This window comes from Pseudovirgaria hyperparasitica, assembly GCF_010093815.1.
Source record: "Pseudovirgaria hyperparasitica strain CBS 121739 unplaced genomic scaffold EJ05scaffold_14, whole genome shotgun sequence".
Lineage (NCBI taxonomy): Eukaryota > Fungi > Ascomycota > Dothideomycetes > Acrospermales > Acrospermaceae > Pseudovirgaria > Pseudovirgaria hyperparasitica.
The window spans coordinates 885,541-902,689 of NW_022985562.1; the positions used below are offsets into that span (position 1 = coordinate 885,541).

General features: G+C 48.3%; 4 protein-coding genes across 4 annotated transcripts; 3 read left to right on the forward strand and 1 right to left on the reverse strand.

The window, feature by feature from the left end:
• Positions 1-695: 695 nt before the first annotated feature.
• EJ05DRAFT_503558 (uncharacterized protein) lies at positions 696-4,548 on the forward strand (the record flags this gene model as incomplete). Its single annotated transcript, XM_033747440.1, has 2 exons — positions 696-4,419; positions 4,472-4,548. The coding sequence occupies 2 exons, from the start codon at positions 696-698 to the stop codon at positions 4,546-4,548; spliced, it is 3,801 nt and encodes a 1,266-aa protein (XP_033597706.1).
• A 916-nt stretch (positions 4,549-5,464) lies between these two features.
• EJ05DRAFT_532993 (MFS general substrate transporter) lies at positions 5,465-8,234 on the forward strand. The gene is made up of 3 exons (XM_033749103.1): positions 5,465-7,056; positions 7,114-7,403; positions 8,150-8,234. Exons 1-3 carry the CDS (start codon positions 5,756-5,758, stop codon positions 8,182-8,184), a joined length of 1,626 nt encoding a protein of 541 aa, XP_033597707.1. The 5' UTR covers positions 5,465-5,755; the 3' UTR covers positions 8,185-8,234.
• On the forward strand, positions 8,169-10,548 carry EJ05DRAFT_127855 (acid protease). The gene is made up of 2 exons (XM_033739127.1): positions 8,169-8,623; positions 8,675-10,548. Exons 1-2 carry the CDS (start codon positions 8,481-8,483, stop codon positions 10,446-10,448), a joined length of 1,917 nt encoding a protein of 638 aa, XP_033597708.1. The 5' UTR covers positions 8,169-8,480; the 3' UTR covers positions 10,449-10,548.
• Positions 10,549-13,032: 2,484 nt separating this feature from the next.
• On the reverse strand, positions 13,033-15,997 carry EJ05DRAFT_127871 (uncharacterized protein). The gene is made up of 3 exons (XM_033739128.1): positions 15,793-15,997; positions 13,527-15,739; positions 13,033-13,476 (listed from the first exon to the last, which is right to left on the reverse strand). Exons 1-3 carry the CDS (start codon positions 15,871-15,873, stop codon positions 13,395-13,397), a joined length of 2,376 nt encoding a protein of 791 aa, XP_033597709.1. The 5' UTR covers positions 15,874-15,997; the 3' UTR covers positions 13,033-13,394.
• Positions 15,998-17,149: the final 1,152 nt, after the last annotated feature.

The following is a 17,149-nucleotide window of genomic DNA, read 5'->3' on the forward strand; positions in this document are numbered from 1 at the left end:
CGAACTCTAGAGCTGCGACGCCGTAGCACACTCAGGGTACTATGTACAGCAGAGCACTTGGCGCGTGAATTACTACAGTATAGTCATACCAGCGCAGAAGAGGCAACGTAGCGCAACGAGCACTCGTACCTAGGCTTGACGCATTGGCGAGAGGGCGGCCGTTGCAATCGCTTATAGAAATTCAGGGCATCACGGCATCAGGGTTCTTTTTCACTAAATATTAACTAATTAGCACCCAGCACTTGAGGCCAGACAAGAGTACCCAGGGCGGCCAGAGTAGGGCAGCAAGACGCTTGAGCGTTGAGCGCCGCACACAACTGCTAGTAGTACTGCGGCACTGCCACTATCCACTGCACCATTCGCTCATCCCAATCTGTCCCATATTACTTCTCTACAACCGCCAAAAGATAACGGCTGGCCGTCGTCAATCCGGTTGCCTATCTTCCCCACGACTTCTCTTCCACTCTTCTCTTCCTCTACTCTGTTTTTTTCCTTTGTCTCCTTCTCTCGTTCTCTACCCCTGGGGTCCACCTTGAACGGCCATCTGCAGCCTCGTGCCTTCAAATTCCCGCCGAGACACCACCCCTCCTCCAGATCCCGCTCAGGCCTGCGACTCGCGTGCCCCCTTCTCGACTTGCTCGTTTGCACTCAAATCTTTCTCATACATTCTAGGCACGTCCGATACTCCTTTAGTTATGGAAGATGGAGGTAAACTTTTTGGCAAGAGCCGTTGGAGGGGCAAGTTATTTTCCAAGGACGATGAGCCAGGTAAAACGACTGCACGACCACTCAACAACGATGTGATGGACTTTCTGGCGCCATCGACGCAAAAAGCACAAGCAATCGCACAGAAGCCCAAGATCGACATATCTGCTGCGAAGAGGTGGCCCGATGCCAGCGACATAAAGAACGCTCCAAGCCCAGTCGTCAACTCTGCGCTACGTGGTGCCAAAATTAGTAAAAGAGGGAAAGCTCTCACAGTCACATTTGTGAGAAGCGCGCCTGATGTTATCGGAGAGGGCGGTGATATGGCTGAAGATCCGGTCATTATCGTATCGCAGATGAAGACAGCGCACGCCCCTAGAAAGATAACGCAACAAGACGATGCTGCAATGAATCTGAACTTTTACCCCACGGCTGGTATACATGGACGTCCTGGTGCGCGCTCGCCTAATGCGCTGAGTGAAAGACCGCAGATGCGTGCAAGAGCTGATACAAGTCATGGCGAAGTCTCGCAGCCTTTGTACCAAAAGCTTGAGAAACGTAAATCACCGCCTCTTCCTCCTCAGGGCCCTCAGGCAGGAGAAGGCTTCGGTTTCCGTCCGAAGCCTCTAGCACGAGCGCCGACTGGGTTCAATACTATCGAAGAGCCAGCTCCACCTCCATTCAAGACCGACGAGGAGGACGATTTCGTACCAAAACCTTTGAAGCGTGCACAGACGGGCTTCAGCGCCAGTGGAGAATACCCATCGAGCGATGAAGAGCCCAAGTTACCGAATGTGGATTTCGAAGATCCTCATATAGACAAGTTGAACAGACAAAAACGAACATTTTCTGCCCAGATGCGACAGAAGATGGTGGAAGAAGAGGCACAAGCGTTCCATAAAGCATTGTTGACTCAGAGAGATTCGGACGAAAATGAACGACCGCAGACCGCAAGTGACGACTCTTCAAGCCCGCCTCAGGCTCTGCAGCCTCCAGGACCTCCTCCAAACCGTACGCTTCCACAGCCAAGACCTGTGGTGGCCACAGGAAACGGATTTAAACCATATGTCCCAAACAAACCCCAAGTACTGAGCCCTGAGGAAATATCTCCCAATGTAACAGGAAAATTTTCGCAAGATCGCGGCTCTCCTTACCAGCCACAACCGTCCCCTCGGTTGAGATCACCCACAAATGTAGCACCATCTCATGATACCCAGCCTCGCCAGCGTACTGGACGCTCGCCTGTACCTGCTGGACCACGCGAATCACCCAAGCCATACAAACCTTCTCCAGAGCCGAATTCTGTCCGACAGCCTACACAGTCCCCTATACCAGGATCACAGCCCCGCGACCTGCCTCCATACTCACAATCAGCACCTGAAAAACCAGTGAGCCGGCTGAATCAGGAAGCGAGTATTGATAGGTCCCGTAGACCTCGGGCAGACACAGCAGTGTCTGCTACACCATCTGCAGGTGATGCTGCACTGGAAGACTTCGCGGAACGTGTGACCCACATGCGCAGCATTTTCCGTCTTACAGCGGAGCTAGAACGAGCTTTATATGACCATAGTCCTACCACATATTCAAGAGCTGCAATATGGTGGTTCCTTAAAGGTCGTACGGGTCTGGAGGATATGATTCGCAACAGCCAGAGGGATGGACCTGCTCCACAAGAACGCCTCATGCAGCCGCACGTTGACTTGGCAAAAACTTGGTGGATAATCACAGATGTCATGGGATCACATCCTGCTTTGCGGAATTATCATGACATCTCACCGCAAGCTCAATCTAAAGCTGCGAGAGATGCGAGCGATAAAGCCGCAGCTGAAATTTTTGAGCTAATCGAGATGGTATCCACAAATCTTAAAGCTCTCGTATCGTCAATGAGCCGGAACGGCGTCATGCCACCACAACAAGCTCTCATACAAGGACAAGACCAGTCGATATGGATCAAATACCCAAAGTTTCACTCAGATGTCGCGCCTCTGCTTGTTGGGAAGAGTTCTCGTTCTTTGTTAGCTGAGGAGTCCTCATCCAATGCCAATCCCATGTCTACAATGCCTCTTAGTGATACACGAGACGAATTTTGCTATGGAAGGATGTTTGTACGCGTTTCTTTGTCCACAGACGACGCTGACACTGATCGGGTTGACTTGCCGTGTGTGCTGACAATTTTACGTCCGCGAGACGACTGGAGGCTCAAAGTCGCAATTTGCAGTCAAAGCGAGCTCGTAAATATCATAGTTCAAGGTGACAGAAAGGCTGGACCAACATGGGAAGATGTGCAATGGCGTACTAAAGCCCGAGGTCTGACTGTACATCTACCGCGAGGGTATGCTTTGAATGTCGATTTCCAAGAAAAAGACTTTAGGACTCTGTATAACATCTACGACTATACGGCAAGGATTGAACGTAGTCTTGCGCCTGAGCCTGAGATTGAGAAGATTAGCTACGAACTCACCCTGAGAGACTTCCAGTATACCAACACAGCCAATCCTCAAGCATTCCCACAGGATCGAGTAAGAAGATGCCGAGTCAAGATCTTCGAGAGACAGGATCATGTAGCTCACGGAACCGGCTTGCGACGATTTCATCGCGGATACCGTTTTGTTGTTTGTTCGAGTCCAAGAAACAAGACTTTGAACAGTGTTTGTCACACCCTCGGCATTTCAGCACCTGTTGATTTCGAATTCAGACAGGATTCCAACGGCCAGGATTCACTACCTGCACTGCAATTGCGCTGTATAGATGCTAAATCGAAGACCACCATGGTTCTCGGCTTCAACAACACGAAGGAGCGCAGTGCTCTATTCGCAGCATTGACTGGAATGAATCCTGATAAGGAAGAGACAGTGTTTGCTCAAATGCCGTTGCAAAGTCTCACAATTGAACCAACGGCCGTTAGTGGCGTGTCATCTTCTGTAGGCGCCGTCACAAAGAATTTTAAATGGACGGACGTAAAGGTTATCAATGCTGATCCTGAAGTTACCAACACGGACATACCCAAGACAGTGATGAGCGAGTACCTTCGAGTGGTTGCGCGTCATAACGCAGGTAGCTGGACGGACTGGATGAACCTTGCGCCTGGGCAGATGCAGATCCGTCTCGACACCACGAAAAGCCCAAGGTTACTTATGAAACGCGAACCTCAACTCGACGTAACGGCGTCGATTGACGCGAAACGAGCAGAGTCGAGTGCACCAGAGGCACTCAATCAGCTCGTTCAGGTAATCGAGAAAGCATCAACAATACGAGTCTTTGAGTTTCAAAATATGCAAGATCTCCACAATTTCGAATCGGCTGTTACCGGTTTCAGCATTCGCTTTGATGGCGTTGCCAGTACGGTACACATCGCACGTCGTCGAATGGTCGTGCCCATTTACAAAAAATGGGAGGCCAATCAGGTCCGCGTTCAGATTGTGGAGCGTGAAAACATGTGCCAGGTCGTCTTTTTTTTCGATAATTTTTCGCATGCCGAGGCCATGAATTTCCAGATCAAGCAAATGGATGTGTTCGAGAAGATTGATAAAGGCAAGGGTTTCAGCGGCGGTAGCAACTGGGGCTTGAAGCTCGCAGATGCCAAGTTCGCATTGCCTGGTGGGAAGGGCGAGGGGCGAGAAGGGAAAGGGGAGAAGAACAGGTTCTTGAGCTTGGATCTGCTTGAGTATGCAGGTGAACATGATGATATCACCATTGGGTTTGACTCACAGGAAGGTAAGTGCACTGTAATCTGGATATCGTTGCCAAATGCCCTAACAATATCCAGAGCGCGATCGTTTCTCGCGAGCCCTACCAGCGGCCACGCAGGTAGTCCGTTCAATGACCATGCGAAGGAAGATATAAACATTGGCCTCTCACACAGGCGTGCAAACGTGAACATCGGGTTCACTTCTCTACTATTGCAATTGGAGTGGAGCACGCAATTTATCAAGGATTACCCTTTCTCTACGACATCCCTCTATCAACATACTTTCACTTTGTCCACGCTTCGCACGGCTGGACTCCGCACGCACTTTTTGTTCTTTCTTAGTTTGTCAATGCGTTGCAGAGCAACCGTTACCACAATGAGGCGACTATTGCTCTATCAGTCTTTTTCGAGCGGACGGCGCTTTTCCCTTGCATGGCGTCTGGTTATTATCTGGGCTTGATTGGCTGTAAACTTTCCGATCAAGAGTGGAATCGAAGGTCATCGGGAATGAGATGAATTTTGGTACTGGATACGAAGTTTTATATCCCCATATGCATTAGGCCATAACAGTCTAACGCTTCCGAGCCATGATGGAGGGAGAGGTTAGGGAGACAGTTCACAGAACAGTTAACTCATAAATGAGATTTGAAACATGACAGGAATGGACCTGCGTATGTCATCATGTGTTGTGTCGTTCTTTCACGTGAGAAGACGAAGATAAGCGAAGACTTACAGATGAACGAGCGTCCGGAAGTCAGGATAAAGCAAGGACCCTGAAGATCATATCTAGGTAGCCCAGCTGGATAAAACTTCCGCCAGTTTCGGTCTACGCGCTTTTCACCATCTATATAACTCTCAAATTTCTTGATTTGGTTCTCGTGATTCTCTACAATCCACAGTGAAAAAAGCAACGTTGTGGCAATGATACGGTGGTGTCGAGCTGACTCATGTTCGTTTGCACGAGGGCGTCATCATTGTCACCCACAGCTCCGAGCTATGACCGAACCGATGAAAGCGCTGGAGGAACGCCACGGATACATATATCCGCAGATCGCCATGACGCTTTGGCGATTTAGGGCTACTGTGCTTTGTATTTCGTATCCAGCTATCTCTTACTTTTTCGTGACGAGTGGATCAAATCGCATCTGCTGCCATACAATAACAATTGGTCGTCATCCTCCTGGCCCCCTACTTTCCCTCGACCCTCTGTTTACCGTATCTACCCACGTTTGGTCTCCACTTTGAAAATTTGTGATGGCATCTTGTCATACCTTGAGTCACACCGCTTCAAGTATAATACCGACAGAAGCCTTCGGCTTGTGCTGAGGCGCGCGTATCTACCTTGTCGAACAGCAGAGCACCATGGCTAGCCATGAATTGGAGCTGACAAACAGTGGCTTTCTCGTGAATCCGACGAAGACGCGGCCGGTCGCAACTCGTGCTTCATCCTCTTCAAATAACTCACATTCTGCAACCTCGCGGGAGAAAGACCTGGAGAAGTTGGACCAACAAGATCGCACTGCTTTTCCGGATGACCTTGGCACGCCAAGTGAAAAGAATGACATCGAATATCATTATCTGGAATTTGATACTCCGTTGCCGGATCCCGATGACAGCGATAAACTTATGCGCGGATTATCCGCGCCTCCAGAGCCTCCGGACCTGAAAAGATTTGTGTCGCCGTACACCTGGCCGACTGCCCGGAAGCGCTTTATCATCATAGTATCGGTGATAGCCACTGGTGCAGCCGCGTTCTCTGCTGGATCATATGCTCCCGGTGTGGCTCAGATGTCACAAGAGTGGGGAATCAGTGAAGTCGCGGCTCTAGTTGGAATCACAATATTTACGTGTGGGTTTGGAGTTGCACCCATGGTTCTCGCACCCTTCTCCGAGATTAATGGACGCAAGCCCGTTTTCCTGGCTACAGGAGTACTCTTCATCGTATGCCAAGCATGCTGTGCGGCTACTCAGTCGTATGGCGGCATGTTGGCAGCAAGATTCCTCGTTGGAGTTGGAGGGAGCACGTTCAGTACTATGGTCGGAGGCATCGTTAGTGATATATACTCTGCCAAGGACAGAAATACACCTATGGCGCTGTTCTCCGGTGCCGCTCTTTTAGGGACTGGACTTGGACCGCTGACGTGTGGATATATAGCTGAGTATACCACATGGCGCTGGATCTTTGGCATGCAGGCCATTCTCGATGCTATCATTGTTGGCGTCGTTGCGGTGACGTTTCGAGAGACTCGTGGGAGTGTCCTCCTATCTCGAAGAGCTGCCCGACTCAACAAATACTATGAAGCACGCGAGGCCGCTGGCTATGACACCATGGCCATGGTTCTGGCGCCGGAGAAGCCAGAGGTCAAGACGCCGCGAAGAATTCGCTGGAAAGTCCGTGCTGATGAAGAGCGTGTGTCGCTCCTGCAGATGATCAAGATCTCACTCGTTCGCCCCTTTCACCTCCTTTTCACCGAGCCGGTAATATTCTGGTTCTCTCTCTGGGTATCCTTCTCATGGGCTATTCTATACTTAACACTCGCGGCGGTCCCGCTAGTCACTGAAACAACATACAACTTTTCACTTAGCCAGGCGAACAGCGTGTTTGCCGCCATGGTTATCGGCAGTATCATAGCCGCCGTCGGATCGATATACCAGGAGCAATGGTATGACGCCTGGGTCGCAAAGCAGGTCCACCTCAACAACGCCGACCCCTCCCGCAGTTCGAAGCAAAACGGAATAGCAAGATTCCTCACAAGTCAATCGAAGAGCCCCGAGCGGCGGCTGTTTTTCTGCTGCGCTGAGAGCCTCTTCATGGTCGTTGGCCTGTTCATGTTCGGATGGACTGCCATGCCGAACATACACTGGATCGCGCCCAGTATCGCCATTGCGTTTGCCACAATTGGTATATTCTCCATATATCTTGCCGTCTTCAACTATCTAGCAGACGCATATGTGCAGTATGCATCGAGCGCGTTGGCGGCGCAGAGTTTTTGCCGGAATCTGCTTGGCGGTGCGTTTCCACTCGTGACAAACCAGATGTATCGAAAGCTTGGATATGGGCCTGCGAGTAGTCTTCTAGGAGGTATTGGTTTAGCATTGACGGCTGTGCCGTGGGTGCTGGTAGCTTTTGGCCCGCGCATAAGGAGGCGAAGTAAATTCGCGAGTGCGTTGGCATAGGATTGGAGAGAGTGGCTTTTTTCTCGAAATATCAAGAGGCATTATGGACTATGTATAGAGTAGAAACTTGATGGTTTGGGATATGCAAACATATAGAAGGCAACATTAAGATGGCGATATCTAGATTCAAATTCCGGAGCTCGAATTTCAAGCCCAGATTTTGCCAAGGCCGCCACTAACCTTGGTATTCGCACCGCGTTACGAGCTGCTTCAAATCGGTGTAAGCACCGCATCTGATGGCCCCTATCTAGACGCGTACAACTCACCAGCAGTCAGACGAGAGTGACATTTTTCCATTGTATTACATCGCGACGTACTCACCCCACGATTTTGACTTGGACGAGCACATGCGGAGTCTTGTCGCGGCGCCAGGGCAATTTAGTTTATAGGCGATGCAGAGGAAGGCGTTCATATACATCCCGTTTGTAAACACTTGTTCCCTTGTTTTTTGTGAGCCGCGACATCAGCTCACCATCCTAGGATAGGCTGCGCTGCCTTCTTTATCTAGTTTTGGCCGCGTCCTACCCCAAGGCAATGCTGAGTACTCCTTGTGTTGCTGGGGCTGTGCTGACCACCCAGCACTGCAGAAGCCAATGAACAAGCATCGACAGTGATGCTACAATACTATCCGCAAGGATTCCAGATGAAACTTGTTAGTCTGTGGGGCCGTCCGCTAGAGTCGGCTACAGTGAACGCTTAGCATCAGCTTTGGACTATCTATCCATAATTCCAAGCCCACTTTAGCGCCCTTAAGAAAAGACCCTCCTTATAATACTGGCCCCATGCGATATGGATGATATGAACTGAATGAGCTAATACTCGGAATGCCGAGACATTTGCACTTCGTCAGATTGCGCGCCTCTCTCTCCACTTTCTCTTCCTCAAGGGCTATGTTTTTTGCTCTTCATGAATGAGCCAAACTGGCTCCCTAGCGCTCATGGAGAATGCATTGTCTCGAAACGCCATGGTTGCGCTGGTCGCATTTGTATTGTTCTCTGCGCGCTCTGTAATAGCAGCAGGTAGTCCGATTAATTTGCCTCCGAGCCAGTGGTGGTGGGTTTACAATCAAACGTGCTGGAAAATTGACAATCTAATGTCTCTTAGGGATGGTAACGATGGTCCATGGTCTACCTTCAGCATCCTCGTTGGAACGCCCGCCCAGAACGTTCGCGTCATTCCTGGCACCGGCCAATCGTCAACCTCGGTCGTCGATTCCGCATATTGTTATAATTCCGATGGCAGCGTCAAATACACAGATTGTCTGAAAGATCGTGGACTGATGTACACGGCGGGTGACTCGAGCACGTACGAGTCAAAGGGCATGTTCGATGTCAGCCTCTATTGGGAGAACAACCTGGGCATAGCTGCAAACGCTACGTATGGCTACGACACCATTACATTGGGCATTCAAGGCTCTGGCCTTCCAAGTCTGACTCATCAGCTCATAAGTGCTGTTCAGGTTCGCCAGTATTGGCTAGGGACGTTGGCGCTCAATCCTCGCCCTCTAAACTTTACCGATTTGAACAATCCGCAGGAGAGTTTACTTCAGGCTCTGCGCAAACTCGATGACCCAATTCCAAGTACAAGCTGGTCCTATACCGCGGGATCATACAATCACGAACCGAAAGCTTTTGGCAGTCTTGTCTTAGGTGGCTATGACACAACATACTTCACTCCCAATGACGTAACCTTTGATTTTTACCAAGACATTTCAACGGACACCATGGTTGCTGTACAATCCATCGGGTCTAATATAACAGATCAGTCGCTTCTAAGCTCAGGCATATTCGCTTATGTCGACACCTTGGTTCCTGAGATCTGGCTACCAACCGCGGCGTGTCAAGCCTTCGAAGATACGTTCGGGATAGAATGGGATGAAACGGCCAGTCTTTACAAGATCAATGATACGATTCATGATGATTTGCTACAAAAGAATCCGGTCGTCACTTTCAAGATTGGGCCTGGTCTGACAGGCGATGCAGTTAATATCGAGATGCCTTATACCAATCTCTATTTAACTGCCTCGTCGCCGAAGGTTCAGAACAGCACGCGATACTTTCCTCTGCGGCGAGCAGAAAGCGACAATCAGTATACACTAGGCCGCGCCTTTCTCCAAAGTGCGCATCTTTCAGTCGACTACGAACGCCAAATATTCAATATCTCACAAGCGTTGTACCCATCAAGCAACACACCACAAAACCTTGTCGCGATCCTCGAGCCGACTGTATTAACCGCAAATAGTACCGACGTTACTCAATCAGGACACGACAGACTAGCTACAGGTGCAATCGCCGGGATAGCAATCGGCGCAATCGCCGTAATCACGGTCGTGGTCATAATTTTCTTCTTTGTCTATCGTAGACACCGCCGTGCAAAGAACACCCCCTTCGACCCACGATACGACAAAGCCGAGTTAGACGCCATCGAACAAAATATTACCATCGGCCCAAACAAACAAGAGCTTGACGCCAGCAGCGATACCCCCCACGAAGTACTCGGTGGCACAGACTCCCAGGCTGAGCTTGACGCTGACGAGCGCTCCAAACGCCAGGAGGTTGATGGCGATGTTCCACGTCCAGTCTTTGAGATGGCGGCTGAGCCAGTGTCACTCCCGGAACTCGACACTCCGGACGCAAAGGATCCGGATGCAATATCAAGAATGAGACATGAGATGCCAACGTCGTCGAATGATCCGCATGCATCGGAAAAAAGTGCACTGGAGGCGCATCAGCCTGCGGAGCCTGTGCAGAGGCCTTCACCGAGGTATGAGGAGGTCCTGCTACCGCCGTCGGTTGGCTCCAGGACAATTTCGCCACAGGCGGTTGCAGAGCATATCAATCGGCGGCTGTCGCCAGACAAGAGAGGCCGAAATCCGTGAATGCCGTGATGTTTCTTGTTACAAGAAAAGTCAAAAGTATCTCGGCAATACGCGAGCTGGCTGTTGATAGCCCGCCGTGGAAGATTGAACTTTTACGTCCTTAAAAGTTACAAATACCCCCAAAGACTGAGAGAACGAAATGTGCAGCTACACTACTGCCGTTTGCCGTCTTCAAATGTGCAGCAAGACACCTTACTCCCATGCAAAGTCAGAAGCTCAACGCAGGTCGCCGTATCACCTTAGCCATGAGTCAGACGGTAAGAGGAATGGCAGAATGTGGCACTCCAATTTTAGCTAGGTTACCAGAGGCCAGAAAGCCTCCAGTCGTAGGACCGAGCGTATCATGTGGTGTGTTTGGGACGAAAAGTGTATACTCATCAAGGATTCATTTGAGCGTGAAAAGATAGAGTGATAGAAAATGACTTCTATACTATACTATTAAAGAAAGACAACCTAGATAGTACTACTATGTACATATTCGAGCTATCACTGTAGTAGTAAGACTATAGTAGTAAGACAGCGTGTAGTAATGCATCATGACATGGGTAAATATAACGTGATATAGAACATTGGTCTAGGGATACTCCGGAGTTAAGCCGAGCCATAAGAGATTATTTATATACTTATGGATAGGTCTATACCTAAGTACTTAGAAGCTATAATGAAGACTAAGGGCAATTAAACTATATAGTAATCACGATAGCTTCTATACAGGGCCCAAGGTAGGCTTAGATATGGGTATAAACATGTATATATACAAGAAGAACTATGTCATATAGACTATGGTTAAGACAGACACTCCGGGTGAACTCTACTAGAGTGACCCTAGACTAATGTTTCATTACTATGTATCTAGCTTTTCTTGAACTCTACTCTGATTATTATCTTGCCTGAAGTGTAAACGGTATGGTATGCATGTATAGGGGGTAGGTGATAAGGGTCTAGAGTTTTAAGGTGGGATCATATCTATCATAGAGATGGCACATGTATGGAGGAGTGATAGGTGGAAAGTATGCATTATCTGATAGCGTGATGTCTGTTTGACTCCGTTATGTATGTGTCTCCGTGTTAGTTGGGTAGGTATGCGTCGTAGTTGCCTGCCATGGATGCGTCTTTCCGTCCTCTCGTGCCCAAACTTGGTAGATAGCTATACATACATGAGGTGACACCAGTACAAGTACCTGGTCCATGTTACATATGACTTCTTATGACTGGCATAGTACACTATACGGTCCTGAAGGAAAACCTCTCAGATCCTTCTAACGCAATGATTATAATCTCTTACACCTAGGAATTCTTCTAAAATAATGTACTTATCTTTTGGTGAATCGTAAGACCAATTCATATGCAACTTTGAGCTAGTACTTCGAGTAATCGTATGGTTATTCCAGTACTTTTGCTAACTTCCGTTCATGTCTAACTACAGCCTTGGCGAGAAAGTGCAATGTACGGGGGAAGAGTGCGTGGAAGGTACGAGAGACATGTACGTACCCAAGTCGTTTCGTTCTCGCGAGACTTTCCTGACTACACCCACTACCGTTGAACAAGCACTCTCCCAACTATCCATCGGATTCAATTCCAATCCGTTCATTCTCGTGTCCAATATATTTCTATTTACAACCATGTTTCAATCACCCTTACCCGACTGGGTGCTCCTTCTCGAAGACTGGAAAGTCCCTCCATCCAAGCTCCCTCCTTTCCTATACTTCGTCAAGTTTCCCCATGCGCCTGACTACAACAAACGTACCCAATCTTACCACGCCCGCGAACACCAAAGTCCTTTCCACCTCAAGCCCCACAAAAACAGAATCGAGATGCTGAAAGCCGGTCGGGGTGGCTACAAGGACGGCAAGGGCATAGCAGTTGGCAACGCCATAGTCCCGTTGATTGTCTGTACATCCAAGAAAGCCGAGGCCGAGAGATTGGCCCGCGAGTACCAGCCCTGCCTCGGTGGGTTTCTGCAGTTCCATCATAAGCGGGACTGCTTTGTCGTTACTGTCGACACGGAAGAGCTCTGCAAGGACGAGTGTATTGTTGTGATGAAGCCGCAGCCCTTTATGAAGAATCATAGAATAGAGCCGCGGAAGAGGCCGAAGGTCAAGTACAGCTTTGGCGCTGATATGTTTTTTGTCGCGTCACATGTTCCAGCAAGTGCAGTCGTGCATACTCGCTTGATTCAGGAGAGGGCTGAACGTGAGTTGAAAAGCCTACATATTTTCTGAGGGTGACTTGGGCTGATTCTGCTATATTGAAGATCTCAAAGTCTGTCATGCGAAAGTGCCTGAGATGCTTAAAGACTGTACGGTTATGTGACTGACGAGTTGCGAGAGAGAGAGAGAGAGAGCGAACAGGGAATGAGGGTGTTTGTTATCCTATTACGTCGGCTAGCAGGGACTCTAGTTTTGAAGAGTCAACTGCCCCTCTGTAAGGAGTACGCTGAGACAATGCTTGAGGATGAATACTACACTCACTCTATCAAGTCGTTCTTTACAGCTAGAACACGAGTACGTTTTAATAGAAAGTATTAGGATAGATGACCATTACTGTTATCCCCCTAATATGCCTGACCATATGCCTTGATTGAGGGTGCTAATCTATGGCTTACATAGAGGCATTATTCATATTGAATCCTTCGGCTAGTCCGACTGAACGCCTTTGCTCATAATCCCAAGGTTCCTATTGAAATATTCCCATGCCGTACCGTAAAAGGTACTTTTGAGAACGCCAAGAATGCAATTTTGACCCATTTCCGCTAGGTACATCAGTGGTCATCGTCGGTTGAGTTAAGAATTCAAACCAAAGATTACCTAAAAACGTTCATTCAATTAAACTTGCCATTATCGTCCAGTAGTGAGAGAAAATGCAGGAGTTAACGTTAACATCATAAGATCGCTCGCTAAATGAGGGCTTGATAGAGCTGTTCAAAAAAGGTTTTCATCAAACTCTTTACATGCTTGGTGGGTTAGAAGTTTGGTTCGGGCCGGTCTGATTCATTGATAAGCCAGTTTGAGGTGGTTGAAAGGGACTTCTGTGAGAACGTCAGCGGTCGTGGGAGGACTGAACGAAATCTTCACTTACAGATTTAGGATTTGCATCCTTGGATGTCTACCATTGCCTACGTTCTCTGTTGGTAGCCCTTGTCCTTGTAGTATAGTGACCGCGGTTTGTAATTCTCGAATTCGAGCGTCGAGCTGTTGCAAAAATTTATCAACACGTTGCTGGTAAAGACGGTCCATCTTTATTTTTTCCGCAAATTTGTTGTTTATCGTGCTTATGATGACGTTGTGTAGAGACGACGAGTCGATGTGGTTCAGGCGATACTCATGGTTTCTGACCTGTTCAAAATACGCAGTGACATCGTTGAGGATTTTCTTGTTTTCCTCCATCTTGACAATAGGAAGACTAGCGGCAAACTCTCGAATCTTCTGTTCCACAACTTGCGTATCCACACCAGGTTGGTCCAACATCTGTCGTGATTCCTTCATGCGATCCACCTCATTTTTCACGAGGTCGATCTTCTCCCCCAGGTCGTTGAGCTTGGTAGCCGTTCTTCTTGCACTAATTTGTTCGTCTTGGGTCGTCTTCAAGGTTTCAGATATTGCATTGATGTCGCCTTGGCATGAGCCAAGCCTCTCTTGTATCGACACTGTATCCGCCTGCAACGTGTCGATAATTTTAAAGTATTCCTCCAGAGCTGATCGCATGTCTCGACTATTCTCTGCAAATATCGTATCCATAGCTCCGCTGACTACATCAATAGTTTTGTTTACGAGCTCGTCTGGGTTCACGGGCATCCTTCCAGCCTCTTCATTCGAGCTGCCTGCAAGTAGTTTATCATAATGCAGATCTGTAAGGACGTCCTTAATCTTGGACTCTAAAGTTGCAGTGTTACCCTCAAGCTCTGAGCCTAGTTTAGCCTCCACGTGACTGATTTTAGCCCCTTGAGAGGTGACTAAACCCTTTAGTTTCTGGAAGTCGTTTCGTATTTCCTCATGATGTTCCTTGACGTGCTTCTCAGCATCGTTTGTCTGCTTCTTTATCTGGTTGGTTTCCTTCTTAAGATCCAGAAGTTCATTTAACATCTTCTTACGGGCCTCAGACGAAACCTTTAATTCTTCGGATACGATAGACCGTGTTTGTTCGTCGAGTTTCTTAATCCTTCTTTCAATATCAGACATTCTTTTGCTCGTCTCGAAAATTTCTTTAGTTGCTCCTTTGACAGTATCGTCAAGTCGACGGACGGTCTTCCCGTTCTCAGACAAAGTCTGATCGAAGGCTTCAACAGTCTTCGTCATGCTACGCTCGCATTCTTGGAACTTCTGATGACTTACTTCCTCGACCTTCGTCAGCATTTTCTGACTAGAGGCTTCGGATTCTTCCATTCTTGTCAAGATATTCTTGCTAGACACATTAAGCGAGGCGAAGTCTTCTTTAAGTGCTTTTATCTCACTACGAGCCTTCATGAGACTAGCTGCGTCTTTTTCGCGTTCGTCTTTCATCTCATCTAGAGCTCTTATCGCGGCAACATGTTGTTCAAACAGTTCCCGGTTTGCGTCTTTTGACTCTGCATTCTGCTTCATCAGCTCGTCATACTTCTTGTCCAATTGGGTGACTTTGTCATTCAAGCATTTTAGATCTGCAGCTTTGAGTTCATGTTGGTCGAAGTCTCGACGTACGTCCGCGAGAATCTCCTGGTGCAAGGCCTTTGTGTCCAGCAGGTCGATACTTTTAGTCCTGCTGACTTCTGCGGCTCGATTCGAAGGCCGGAGAAATTGTTCAAGCGTGGGGTGCTCCTGCATCTTCTTTTCCCAATGATCTAAAGTTTTCTTCTTGCTCCCAAGCTTACGGTAGGCTTTCTTCTCAGTCTCCTCTTTAGTCATCAGGAGTTGAGGATAACTCTTGTGACGCTCCCTAGAGGTTTGCAATTCCACCTTTGCCCTCTTATGCTCTTCTAGAGCATCATCATATTCAATAGATGCTTTTGTTGCTGCTTGAAAGACTTGTAGAAAAGCCAGATCGTCAGTCAGCTTTGCGGTTGCTACCACAGGGCCTTTTTGATTGTTTCGTGGGGCTGGCAGATCGTAGGAGGCTAGCACCGGCTGAGGAGGTGATGTGACTTTCGACTGAAAGTTTTGTGGAGACGCTGCCGCTTCTCGTTGTGTTTGAGGTTGTGCAGCTCGGGCTTGAGGTTCAGGTCCTTCTTGGGCTTCTTGTTGCGCGTCTCCCAGTCTTTGTGTTGGGCGATTGGAAGCGATTTCAGGCCTATATGGAGACCCAATTCCTTGTGTGTTCTATCGATAACTCGATTAGCCCTTCTAAAATTTGACATGACGTAGGCTCCTACCACAGTTCTAGGCATCTTGTTTGGGTGATCAGAGTGCGGAGGGCTGCGTATCCGGCGCTTTGCGCTGCCTTGACCGCTCATTGTAACTCGTCGTTCCTTGTAGCTGTTGAGACGGACAGCTTCGTCGATTATGGGATGAGTAGCACCCGGACCTGCGAAATTCTGTGATAGACGACCATGTACCACAACATATATTGTGGTGACACGCGCTGGTTATGGATCTGCTTCAGACGGAACAATTGCACCAACAAGAAGCTTTGAGCCAGGTCGTCATTTGGTTTTTGGAGGAGGCAGCTTGTGCTTCGATTGAGCTCAAAGGCAGATTTGACTTAACCTCTGTCCAAATTCCAGACGTAGACAAGACCGTGATACCACTGTTGCTCAGGAAATTGGCTCGGTTGAACAGCGCAATGTCCTCGCGTATAAGGAAATATAATATTTATCGTGAGCAAGGATGAGCAGGGTAGAGCACGTTGAACGAATATAAGTTCAAGACGCGAAGCACTGGCTACTAAAGTAAACATAAGCTCACGCGGGCATAGCAACGCGTTGTGGTGTGGACAATCGACGTGAAAAGTGAAAATAGAAGAAAGCCAAGTGAATCAAAGCAGCATGTGTAAGTGGCAAAAGAAACATTCAAACCAATCAAACAAACAAGCTTCGCGCTACGCTTGGGCCCGGCTGAAGTACAGTATCTAGTGCACGGTGCACTCTTGCACCTGCCTTGCTCACTCGATTCTCGACTTGTTGGATTCAGACGTGCATATAATGAGACTTAAAAGTTCAGCTGTGATGGTCCGTGCGCGGTTCAGTTGAAAAACTAGAACTTCCAGCTCCACGTGATATGGTTCTGACCCTAACCCTATCTCATTATCCCCTGTCGGCGCGGCACTAAAATATATGGCTCTAGGTGCAGCGTCTATGTCATGTATCTTTGGAATTTATCTAGTACGTGCGAGCATCGAGAAGAAAGGTATTATGTAGGTTAAGATGTTGATCACTCTGCTCGTTCTTAGCACCCTTACCAGCAAATTCACAATGCTGTGGCCCAAAGAGTCAAATTCTATCATCCCATGTACTTTCCTTATATTGTGTGCTCATACCCGTCGTGGACGACCACGATATTTCCGGTTGCTTTTGAAATAGTTGGCATATATCATGCCGTTCTTTACGAAGCTATCTCGGGACCTTACAAACCACGTCTCCTTGGTCTCTCTGTACATTCGGCAATTTTGCACTCGCGACATGATGACCAACACCTCGTAAGAGAGGCTACATGGGCCCGTGGAACACATCAAAGATGCTGGATCCGGGAACCTTATAGGCTTTTGTGGTAAGTAACATCAGGATCTTAGAC